Raw genomic sequence first — 12,374 nt, 5'->3', positions numbered from 1 at the left:
CTGCATGCAAAGGGATCTAGTCCTGAAGCCCGCCCCCGTGACTTCTGAGATGGTCCCTTTTCCCTTGGGGGAGGGTCAACACAACACTACTTGTCATCTGCGTGGGAGTCTGTCTCCTTGTCTCCTCATCTCTTACGCTTTACGAGGGCCTAAGATGTCCCAGACTCTCTCCCCAACCCTTCTTATTTTTCATTCAAGGGCTGCTGAGTGCAGAGACTTGCCTGAGCCTGAGTTCTCAGTGGCAACCTCTCACCTGAGCCCTGGGAATGAACACTGTTGATGGACAACACTGGCTGGCAGAGCTATGGGGGTGGCCCGATGCCAGCGGTGTGCAATGCTCTCACCTCGCTGCCTTCTCTTCCCCTTGGAGTTATGTGTTTGGATTTCATATGCAGAACAAATTCAATATCCACATAGTATTTGTGCATTTTTGTGAGCCTCTGGATGTCTGTCAATCTAACGAGATCGGGGTTTGGCCTGGATTAAAGCAAGGGCTCCGGTTCCATAGAGCTGGCCCTATTAAATCATCATTTCGCAAACAAAATTGTCACAGGGCATCTACCTTTTGGTCCAAACCTCCTCTATTCAGAGACATTTTGCTCTCATTTATTGGAAGCCTGGAAATACAGAGACTGGAAATGATACTAAGTAAGATGCTCTTCGAATATATGCAACCTTGAGCTAGCGCCGAAGTGTTGGAGGACTTAGGGCTCGTTTTAAGGGCTCATGCATACAGCCTACTGGGAATACGGATATGTCTGTTATCTCCTTTTAGGTACAGATCTCAACAGGTAGGAGGCATAATTGCTTATTTATACACATTCTCGGTGCACAAATATAGAAAGAGCTGTTCCTAAGGTACCCTTGTCTTCTGCTAGGCTTGTACAACTTGCAAGATATTCAGGAGTGTGTGTGTGTGTGTGTGTGTGTGTGTGTGTGTGTGTGTGTGTGTGTGTGTGTTAGATAATTTATTTAGGGAATTGATTTTAAAGATTAAATGTCTGTCAAATAAATGAAAGTGAATATGTATTAAAAAAATTAACATGTCTTAAAACCATTCTCCTCGATGACCTGGTGTTCCTGCTAACCTAGACCAGACTAGAAAGTTCTCTGCAGAAAATAAAGAGAGGAGTACCAGACTTGGGCAGGGCCTGGAAGGAAGGCAACTTGCAAAGGTTTGCGTTCAGCCTAGGCAGCAGCTGTAGGATTTATGAACTTTTGAAAGTAGCACAGAAGAGGCCAGTCTTTCTAGAATAGTTCCAGGGAGCCAGGATTCATGTGTGCCTCCTGATTTGTGGGGTTGACCTTCCTGGCTACGTGCTGCACAGACTGTTGATTAAATGAACAAATCAGCAAATAAACAACTGATTGCTGCAGTCTGTGGCTACCAGCCGGGTCTGCTTTTGGAATGCCCTTGCTCATATTCTTGAAAAGGAAGAGGCTCCTGCCTGTCAGAGACTTTTTCCCACAGATAAAGGCAATGTGTCTGCTTGAATGTGGGCTTGCTCACCAGCTGGGGAGCTGACAATGCCAGCAGCTCACACGGGAGTCAGACCCACTCAGCCTGGAATCTTGGCGAAGTTGGCTGAGCGACGTTGAATGAATTATTCAACTACTATTAGGCCTCAGTTTCCCCAGTTGTCAAATGAGGTCGGCAGTGGGTAATCCCTACCTAAGTGGGTTCACAAGTGGGATGAGAAGGCATGATCAAAGCAAAGCGTTTATCCTAGTACCTGACACGGAGGGGGAAGTACTCAGTAAGTGTTGGCTCTGATGTCCTTATTCCCAGGACAGTTCCTTCGACGAGGGGAGGTGTTCTGGGATGACCTGAACTGTACCATCAAGTGCCGCTGTCTGGATTTCAACAATGAGATCTACTGTCAGGAGGCCTCCTGTAGCCCCTACGAGGTGTGCGAGGCCAAGGGCCGCTTCTTCTACTGCAGCCCGGTGGAGACCAGCACCTGTGTAGTGTTTGGGGAACCACACTACCACACCTTCGACGGCTTCCTCTTCCACTTCCAAGGCTCTTGTGCTTACCTGTTGGCCCGACAGTGTCTACAAACCTCCAGCCTCCCCTTCTTCAGTGTGGAGGCCAAGAATGAGCACCGAGGGGGTTCTGCCGTCTCATGGGTGAAGGAGCTCTCTGTCGAGGTCAACGGCTACAAGATTCTTATTCCTAAAGGAAGCTATGGAAAAGTCAAGGTAAGACTCCTTCCAAACATCACGGAGACACGGAGGGGCCGGAGGGGCTTCAGCCTGGGAGGAAAAAAAAACCTCCCTTTATCAGCTACTGTTTTGTTGTTTGTCTTTCTATAGTGCCAAACAGTTAGATGCGCTTCCTGCTTGGAAGACACTTTAAAATAAGCCAAAGTTTATTTGTGCAAAAGCCTCATAGTAAAACTGTAATTTTTTTTTTGAAAAGGCATATTCATATTCCTAGTTCCTTCACTGGTGGACACGTGCTTAACTTTGTACACATGTGCTCATACATACATGTATGTGTCTCTCTGACGTCACAATAACAGGACAACAAGCTTAGTTTCTCATAGACTTGGTTTGCAATAATTAAGGTCATATGGTCATGCCCCGGCTACAGTGCAAGCCCCAGAGGACCTAACCCTAGTACAGTATAGCTTTGGGCCCATCCTCAACCCATCTCAGCCTCTGTCCTGCTAGCCCAATAGCTCTTGTTTCATTCACAGAGAAACTTCCATCTTGACTGATGTCACTATAGGCATCACTCTGGAGCGACTTTCCTGATGTCCTTAGTGAGTCCTGTATGGAAAGATCCCACGAAAGCTTTACCCAAATGCCCCTCTGCAGAAACCCCCAACTCCTGCCCACACTGACAGAGAAGAACACAAGTCTCAGCGGGCCTGTTTAGCATATGTAAATGATTCCATTACAGGGGGCAGTGACTAAAGAGGGAAACCCAGAAGCTACTAGCAATTACTCAATTGGTGGAGGCCTCAATCTTCCTAATGTTAATGAAGACCTTGCTGTAACCATAGATTTAATCAAGGAACCCTAACTTGGAGACCACAAGGGGTGATTGCTGTATCCTATGCAGTTCTTAATCTTGGTGCATGGTCATTAAATAGAGTACCAACTGGAACTAATATAAAAATGTGTTGTAGTTTTAATTGCTGTCGCATGTCCAACAAAAGGCAAAACCAGGGAACTAATTCCACTTCTTCTGGTGCTGCCCTTCCCAAGTATGTGCAGTTCATCAGCTTTCTAATTAGAAAAGTGAGCTATGACCATGGTTAAATGCCAATTTGCCTGTTATTTGGTTAGCCTCTCTAGGGACGGGTTCATATATCAGCAAAGGATTCTTGTACAGAAGTTTGGAGTTTTTCCACTGTAAATTTATATAGTGCCATCAAGCGTCATCTTTATTCTTGTGGATAGATACATTTCCAGTTAATTTGTTTCACCAGCTTTCCCAACTCGCCTGTGTTGTGGGAAAAAAAACAAAAAAGTGTTTCTGATACCAGTAGTTGAAAAGAAAGCATCATGCTTCATCCCTACTTTCCATTTTGATTAAAATTCTTTTTCTTTTCTCATGCTCAGACTTTTTTCTTTTTTAATGAAAGAAAGGACACTGTCGTCTCTTTCAGGCCCAGCAGCTCTGCTAATTTTGCATGGCTCTGTTCCACTAGACAGGCATAGGGCATGGATTCCTCAATTTTCTGTAGCGACAGGGAGATGTGGATGTGAATATAAATGCTTCAAAAAGAAAAGGTTATATGACTCCAACTGCAAGCTAACAACAGCGTCCTTTTCCTTTTGCCAAATGGTTTCCAGTGCCTCTGAATACCCCTGCTACACAAGGCTAGCCGGACGCAGAGCCCTAGCACCCAGGGTGACGTGGGGACAGCCAAGGAGAGGCCCAGCAAACAGGAAGGAGCCCACGACTCCTGGGAAGCAGCTAACTTCCTAGCCATATTGTGCCAAGCCTGAAATGGCCCAAGTTGTGTCTTTGCAAACCACAGGTTCCCTTTCTGGAGCCCTGCCTCCAGGTGTTAGGTTAGCGGCAGCATTCTTTCAGTGAGGGTTTTCTCCACGGACCTCATTCTCAAATGATGAAATAAACAATCTGAGTTCGTATGCTAATGAGGCTCAAAGAAAGCCAGCATAACTAAGCATCCTTGCCTAGCAAATATCTCCTAGTGAGTACAGGTTTTCTGATTCCTCTCCTACAGAAACCTGAATGGTTTAGGGTACCTCAGGGAGATGTGCAGGCTCTCCAGTCCACAGAGGATGGAGATCTCTGACTCTGGGATGGGATCTACCGAGTACCTGTGCCTGCCACTGTCATCAGAGTGGATTCTAGCTTTAGCTTTATTTCCTTTGTCTGGATAGTGGAAACAGTTGTACCCCCTAGATTAGGCACCCAGGCTACAGCCTGGACTTGGTTGCCTTCACTCTTAGCTGGTACAGGCAGCTGGACTCAGTGGGGGGGGGAGGGGGGAGGAGAAGGTGACTTTGGCCCTCAGCAGGCTTCTGTCACCAGCTCCATCCTCAGGAAAAGCAAGGAGAACATGGAAAAGAGCCTAAGGTCTCATGAACATTAAACGGAACAGACAGAGGGGCCTCAACTCAGCACAGGGCCTGGCACGCCGCAAGCAGACAGCACACGCTGGCTGCATAGTGTCACTTCCAGGACCTCTTCTCTCCCACCACCCTGCACCTGTACACATCCTGGGGGAGAGGCCCGATGACAAGGACAACACCTAGAACACAAGGGGAAGGAAAAGCCGAGCGGCTTGCCTGTTGCTAGGGAATCAAAGGTGGGAGCGAAGCAATAAATCTCGGGTCAAGGTTACTGTGCTGCAGGAGGTGCCTACTTTGAGCCTTAGGGGAGCATACTCCCGTGGCAAGAATAAAGAAAGTGCCGTGTACGCTTCTGCTGGGAGAAAAGCTCTCCAAATTAACTTACGGGCACCTGTAGTGGTGTCGGCCAGAGTGGAATGAGAGCAGAGAACGAGAACGGGGTGCAAGGACTGCAGCACAATCCGGAGTCTCGTGGCTTCTTCTGAGGCACAGATGACTCTGTCTCCTTGCCAGGAGCAGGAACTTAGGTGAGAGGGAAAGAAGCCTCCAGCAAGCGATGGGCTTAGAATCTGACATTTATACCAATCTTGGAGAAGATTTGCTTTTCCACACCTCAACGCGGACAGGGGGGTGATTGCCCAGTACTCTGGCGGGATGACCTTCCTTACGGAATGGCTTTCTGCACCCCTGTTGCCTCAACCCTACCTGAGAGTTAGAGGCAAAGGACCCAACTCTTTGGTTTCTCCATTTCTAAGCATGGGACAGTTCCTTTCTCGGGCCTGTTCAGGCTTCCACCATTGCTATACAGTCTGAAGGGTTACACCCTGCCCAACAATAGAACGTGTTGCTGTTCTATTAATCCATTCTGGATGCTGCTAGAAGATGGAATGTGGGGGAAATAATTGGGTGATGAGAGAAGAACCCTCATGAATAGGACCAGTGCCCTATCAAAGGCCAGAGAAAGCCAATTTGCCCTTTCTATCACGTGAATGAACCAGAAGGCCAGCACTTACAATCACTGTTCTGTGGCCATTCCTATCTTGGATTTCCCGGCTTCTTGAATATTCTGTGCTTTGTAAATATTTATTGCAGCTCAAACAAGCTACCAGGAGTGGGGGCGCTGCTATGACAAACATCTAAAGAAGGCAGTAGTGGCTTTGAAGCTGAGCAATAAGCAGAAGGCGTTAGAGTCTTAACTAGGCACAGATTAGTCAAAGCCTTAATAGTGTGAGTAGACCATTAAGGGTTCATTCTGCAGAGGATCTGCTTCCAGTCTCAGAGAATCCATGTCAGGAAACCTCGAGAGCCTATCATTTCCAACTCAGAATGTAATGACTACAGGGAAGGTGTGATTCCTGTCCTTCTACGTGCCAGAGACAAGTAAGGGTCTAGGTGAGCCCTGAGAGTTGATGTGCATTTAAAGCCAAGCCCCTCCCCCCCCTCCCCTCCCCCCCCCCCCCCCCGAGGACTCTGACCGGACTTATCATCTCACTGCAGCTTTTGCCCGTGAGCATCTTCAGAAGCTAAGCACAGTGGGGTGGGGAGATAAAGCTCGATTCCGCTAGAAGCATTTCACGCCACCTGTTCACGTTCTCGGGACGTCTTGAGATTTGCTCTTGACTCTTCCTGGGTTCTTATTCAACCACAGGAGAGACTGTGAGGGACAGCTGAGTGGGCTGCACAGCTCGGCCCTCCCACTTTGTGTCTGGCTTTAGCTTTTACCCCTAGCTTCTCTTGAGCCCTGGTAGCAGCTGCCTGTCTGGGTTCCTTGTGTCTCATCTTGACTTAGTTCAGCAAGTACTTCCTTCCAGTGGGAGGAGGGGTGGGTGGGTGGGTGGTGGTGGTGGTGGTGGTGGTGGTGGTGGTGGTGGGTGGGTGGGTAGGATGGGGGCGTTGGGGGATGAGTTTCCTGAAATGCAAATCTGCCTGTGTTATTTCTTTGTCTACAACCCTTGGGGTGAGGGGGCTGTCTCCTTATTGAGTAGAAATTCAGCTCTTTTTGTGCTGTCTTGTTTTTAACGTGCCTTAAAGGCCCTTCAGGGTCTGTTCTCAACATGGGAGCCAGAGCGGTTCTTTCAAAGCGGAAGTCAGCTCCTGTGGCTCCTTTGCTTTAAATGCCCTCTTGGCTCAACACTTTGCTCAGAGCTAAAGCCAAAGTTCTGTCCTGTTCTGGTTGCTATGCTACCTGCTAGCAGCTACCACTACGCTCTCTTGCTGGTTCAGCTCAGCCACATGGAGACCTTGATGTCTGCAGCACCCCAGAAGCGTCCCCACCTTATGGCCTGCAGATCCCTCCCTGTAATCCTTCAGCCCAAGGCTTCTTCCTCTCTCAAATGTCACCTTCTCATGAGCTGCTCCCAAGGAGCAGTCTTTCTGAGCATTGGGGTCCATAATCTTTACTCACACACTAACAGATGTTGAGTGCCTTTGTTTGGCTAGTGCTCAGTCTCACTGGGTCAACCCCAGGGTCCATAAGAAAGGGGATTTTGACCAGTACACCTGTTGGTAACCCTCAACTTGTGGAACATTGCTTGACACCAGAGAAGCCCCAGGAGTTGGCTTGTGTCTTCAGCTTCATCTCTGGTTCCCTTGGAAATCCTGAATATCACATGACTGCCCTGGTCCCACACAGTTACCTCTAATCCCCTGCCTTTACTCTCTTGTCCTGGAATTCTCTGCTCACCCTGGCGCCTTTCTCTGGCAACTTGAATTTATCTTTAAACACTCGAGTCAGATTTAACTGCCTCTAAAAACCTTAGATGAGTCCCTGAGGCTGGGCTAAGTGTTCACTTGGTTCTCCCATTGTATCCGTTGATTCATATTTAAAATTGACTACTATAAATATCTGTTTGTGTTCCTCTTCTTCAGTAGGCTGAGAGCTCCTTGAGGAACAAGGATGAATATGGCTTCTTTAACCCTCTACTTCTCAAATCCTGGCATAGTGCTTGGGACTTAGCAAGTATTCAGATTTATTGGTCTTGAGTGATTGGATAATGTAGTCCAGGAATAAGGTAGTCACAGTCCAGCAGGCTTAGAGTAAGGAGGCCTAGGGTGGCCTCCAAGATCAACAGCATACCAAAGTTGGTACAGGTGTGTTTCAACTGGCCGGAGGGTCAGTGGTTACCAAGGGCGGAGAAGGGGTCAAGGAAAATGTGTGATAGCTCAGACTTAATGGTTCTTCATAGAAACAAAAAGCCTGAAGTAAGCCTAGAGCCAGGCGAGAACGAGTGCCAGCCAGCCAGTCCCCAGAGGCATGCACCTTGGCACTAGAACTGTCAGAACTATTGGACTCAAATGCCTAGTGCCCTCTGGCCCACAACCCACTGTTACCTAGACATTAGCCATAGTAAAAGGTAAACTTATGGAAGCCTGGAGACCTGGGGTGACCATTCTCTCCTAAATGGTTGCTCTGCTGTCCCTTGCCAACCTGTGCTGGAGCACATGCATGGCCACTTGCTCACCTGCCTTTTACTGTTACTGTTGCCAGGTTAATGACCTAGTGACTTCTTTGCCCGTCACCTTAGAGTTGGGGGCGGTGAAAATCTACCAGAGTGGCATGTCTACTGCCGTGGAAACAGATTTTGGGCTCTTAGTGACGTTTGACGGCCAGCACTACGCCTCCATTTCCATCCCAGGCTCTTACATAAACTCCACCTGTGGGCTCTGTGGGAACTACAATAAAAACCCACTGGATGACTTCCTCCGCCCAGATGGCAGGCCCGCCATGTCAGTGCTGGACCTGGGAGAGAGCTGGCGTGTCTACCATGCTGACTGGAAGTGTGGCTCTGGCTGTGTGGACAATTGTACCCAGTGTGATGCTGCCACCGAGGCCCTCTACTTTGGTTCTGACTACTGCGGCTTCCTCAACAAGACCGACGGCCCCCTGTGGGAGTGTGGCACTGTCGTGGATGCCACGGCTTTCGTGCACAGCTGTGTGTATGACCTATGCAGTGTGAGGGACAACGGCACACTCCTCTGCCAAGCCATTCAGGCCTACGCCTTGGTGTGCCAAGCCCTGGGCATCCCAATCGGAGACTGGAGAATCCAGACTGGGTGTGGTAAGCTGGCATGCCATCCTATGAAAGGTGTCTCTTGTGCCAGGGGCAGGGATAGGATTTCAGGCTTACTCCAGACCCAGTTAAGAATCATGGTCCAAGAGTAAGAGTAGTATTGAAATATCACAAATTATACAGAACGAACTATGAAGAGATCTTTACCTTGCCCTGTCATAACCAGGAGGCAAGAATGCCATCGATGAACATAAGGCGTCTAGAGACAGGATATGAGTGACAGTAAACACATGACTAGAGGAAACCCCTAACTAGGGATGGCAGCCCAGAGGTAGAGTACTTCCATGGTTGTTGAGGACATACGGATGCTAGCCTAGGGGACAGGGTCTGCACCAGGGAACGGCTTCCCTCCTAGGTGGAGGCTCCTTTAGTTCCTTAGCTTTGGTCCCCACCTCAGGGACCTTTAGCGTTTGTACCATTTGTCCTGATGCATCGCATCTGATCTGTTCAGAGAAAGGGCTGCGCACAGGGAGTATAGACTGTCAATGAGGAAGCCCTTTTCTTGCCTAGCTAGGAGTGGTTAGGAAACACCCCAACTTGTGGGAGTATCTAGGTTCTTTGACAACAGGCTTCTGGATGAAGGTTTTCCATGCTGCTTAGCTGTCTGTTTCCTTCCAGCCCACTGTCCTATTGACATCTTCCCTTTCCTTCTTATGTAGAAGCACAATAACAGCTTGTTGCCTTACTGCTCCACATGAGTAAATAGACAGTTGCTGCCCATGCCTTTGAGAGGCTGTGGAGGTGAGATTTAAAAGTTTCTCTGAGTTCCAAGGCCAGATGGAGCTCCCCTCCGCCAGAGTGGGTTGGACTCACATAAATCATCATGTGTCAGATTCAATCTCAGCACTTTGGTCACACGCAAGGAGACAGTGTATCTTTCTTGCAGTGTGACTGACTGACTGACCAGCTTCTATTATACCCAGAGCAGCCATCTCATAATTTACATTCAAGTTGAATATGGCTTCACTTTGAGCCTTATATGATCCAAGAGCATACAAATTGCCCAACTAAATTTTTATGAATAACGGTTGTATATTTTTCCTAGTGGTTCTCGCCTTCTCTCTCTCTCTCTCTCTCTCTCTCTCTCTCTCTCTCTCTCTCTCTCTCTCATGAATTATATTTAATTCAGAGCTGGTTTACTAGGCTTATGCCTCCTGGAATCAACTAGACTCAAACATTTATGCACACTTGAACACTCTTAAATAAAGAGAAGCAAGCTTCTGAGGTACGGAAGACTGTCGGAAGGCAGCTAGCTCGCAGCCAGCCTCCCAGAGGGACAGGCACATCGTCTCTGCAGATCACTCGGCTTCTTTCTCATTTTTAATGTCCCAGGAATTCATTTTCACAGTCTGCTTCGGTCACACTCAGATGTTTTAAGTGCCTTCTTGTTGGAAATTTCATGTCTTCAAATTGCTCCTCTAACGGGTACAATTTTCATTTCTCCTGAAAGTTTTATTTCCTTCTAAGAATGGGCCATCCTCTTTAAAATCAAGGCATTTCCTATGTCCCTGACAGAGGATTTGAAAACATGTCCTTCGTGACTGTGGATGGCTAAATAATAACTCTCTATTGAGGAGTAGGCCCAAATGTAGTAAAGACAGACAACCTCAAGGCGAATTTCAGCTCAGGCAAACTCTCTCAGCCCCGACAGTCAGAGAAAGCCATACTTAGCGCCAGTACTTAGAGGCGCCCCCTGCAGTCTCTTCCCCACTAAGCAGCCACGTGACCTTCTCTCCAGGGGGCCTGAATGATAAGGGAGGAGCATTTTGTTTTCTCCCAGCCCCTGTGCTGGTTGGATCCAAATCTGCGCACCTGTGACTGAGCTGTCTTCCCTTTCTCCGCACCAGTGTCAACCGTGCGGTGTCCAAGCTTCAGCCATTACTCTGTCTGCACCAGTAGTTGCCCTGACACCTGCTCGGACCTGACGGCCTCTCAGAACTGTGCCACGCCGTGCACGGAAGGCTGTGAGTGCAACGAGGGCTTTGTCCTCAGCACCAGCCAGTGCGTCCCGTTGCACAAGTGCGGCTGTGACTTCGATGGCCACTACTACACCATGGGAGAGTTCTTCTGGGCCACGGCCAACTGCACGGTGCAGTGCTTATGTGAAGAGGGAGGGGATGTCTACTGCTTCAACAAGACCTGCCGGAGTGGGGAGGTGTGTGCTGTGGAGGATGGCTACCAGGGCTGCTTCCCCAAGCGGGAGACCGTGTGCCTGCTCAGCCAGAACCAGGTGCTACACACATTTGACGGCGCCGCCTACGCATTCCCATCTGAGTTCTCATACACGCTCCTCAAGACCTGCCCCGAGCGTCCTGAGTACTTGGAAATTGACATCAACAAGAAGAAGCCTGACGCAGGGCCTGCTTGGCTCCGGGGTCTTCGGATCCTCGTGGCTGACCAAGAGGTCAAGATAGGAGGAGTCGGGGCTTTGGAAGTCAAGGTAAGAGTCCTTGCTTCCTTCGAGGGTCTGCGGATGGCGTGACAGAACTTGCCCTTTTCATCTGGCGTGGCTTTCTTCCTCTGGCTGTGAGTTGATTCTTAAAAAGGACATGGATCCCATACGGTGGCGTTTTTGTTTTTGTTTTTGTTTTTGTTTTTGTTTTTTTGTTTTGTTTTTAATGGTTGACCCAAAATGAGACTCTAGGAGGTGGAGAAACGGAGCCAGGTTGGAACTTTCTGAATTAGATGGAGTGATGTTCGCTCTCCACAGAGCAAATCCTAACAAAAGGCTACGTGCCAAGCACTATCCTAAATGCCAAGCTTTATTCTATGATAAAGCATCAGCATCATCTTTATAGTATGGCAGTCAAAGCCAAGGTACAGAAAGGTGAGGACACTTCCTCCAGGGACACACAGCTTCAAAGGGGGATTTAAGTACGAGTAGGCTGGCTGCTGTCTTTTATGTGCCGCGCTGTGCTCTCCTTTCTGCATGTAGATGGAGGTTCATTGGCACAATGTAGGGGTGCCTGCCATGCTGCCTCCTAGTCTTCTGACATGGGCTAATGTACCCATGAGCAGGCATCCAGGCTCATTAATTCTGGAAGGAGTCTTGGGAATCACTTAGAGCAATGTTTAATTCTGTAGAAGGTGCCAAGAGGCTAAGTGGGGGGGCAGGGGGGGGGTCCCGCAGCTGACTTGGCAGAGGTGAGGTGGTGCCAGGGAGGGGTTCTCCCTCCTCTCTGTCTAATGTGGATCGGGTGGCATTTGGAAAACAAGCGTCACCGTCATTCCAAGGCACGTGTCCACAGAAGGAAAAGGCTGTGTTCTCGGCCCCAGTAGTAAATTGCCAGAGATTTATCTAGTAAAGAAGTAGCAAGGATAGAGGGGGGGTGGCCACCTAGGCTTTAGCTCGCCTCTATGCGCCCCAGGGTCTGAGGCACGCGCCTCAGGAAAATGAAAATGTGATGGCGGAAGAAGGAAGGTGTGGAGGAAGGGCACTGTCTGGGAAACGGTGCCTGAAGGGAGTTTGGCAGCAGGAGGAGCACAGCCCCTCAAGACAGTTCACTCAGCGTGTTTGTGTGGGACTGGCTTAAGGTCTAGGACATGCTAAAATAATGAGAAAACGGGGCGGGGGGGGGCAGAGGGGCTTTCAAAGGAAAGAAATAAGCTTGTAAATACACAGTTGGTGTCTGTGTGCAGTTTGTACACACCATCAGCTCCTTGGTCTTCTCAGGGAGCTGGCCCTGGCTCAGAACCGGCCTTTTCCCAGCCTCAGAAGCAGTGAGTCCTCCGTGGGTCTCTGCCACT

The 12,374-nt window shown here is 48.9% G+C and overlaps 1 protein-coding gene across 1 annotated transcript in view; it reads left to right on the top strand.

Annotated features, from left to right (window-relative positions):
• TECTA (tectorin alpha) overlaps nucleotides 1–12,374 on the top strand; it is a 74,134-nt gene that overhangs the window by 16,308 nt on the left and 45,452 nt on the right. The window contains exons 8-10 of the mRNA XM_084783806.1: nucleotides 1,790–2,202; nucleotides 8,045–8,615; nucleotides 10,475–11,067. Of these exons, the coding sequence (XP_084639932.1) occupies nucleotides 1,790–2,202; nucleotides 8,045–8,615; nucleotides 10,475–11,067 (1,577 nt within the window). The remainder of the gene's footprint in view (nucleotides 1–1,789; nucleotides 2,203–8,044; nucleotides 8,616–10,474; nucleotides 11,068–12,374) is intronic.

This window comes from Acomys minous (genome assembly GCF_964271855.1).
Source record: "Acomys minous genome assembly, chromosome: 5".
NCBI lineage: Eukaryota > Metazoa > Chordata > Mammalia > Rodentia > Muridae > Acomys > Acomys minous.
This window is presented reverse-complemented; position numbering and strand designations above follow the sequence as displayed.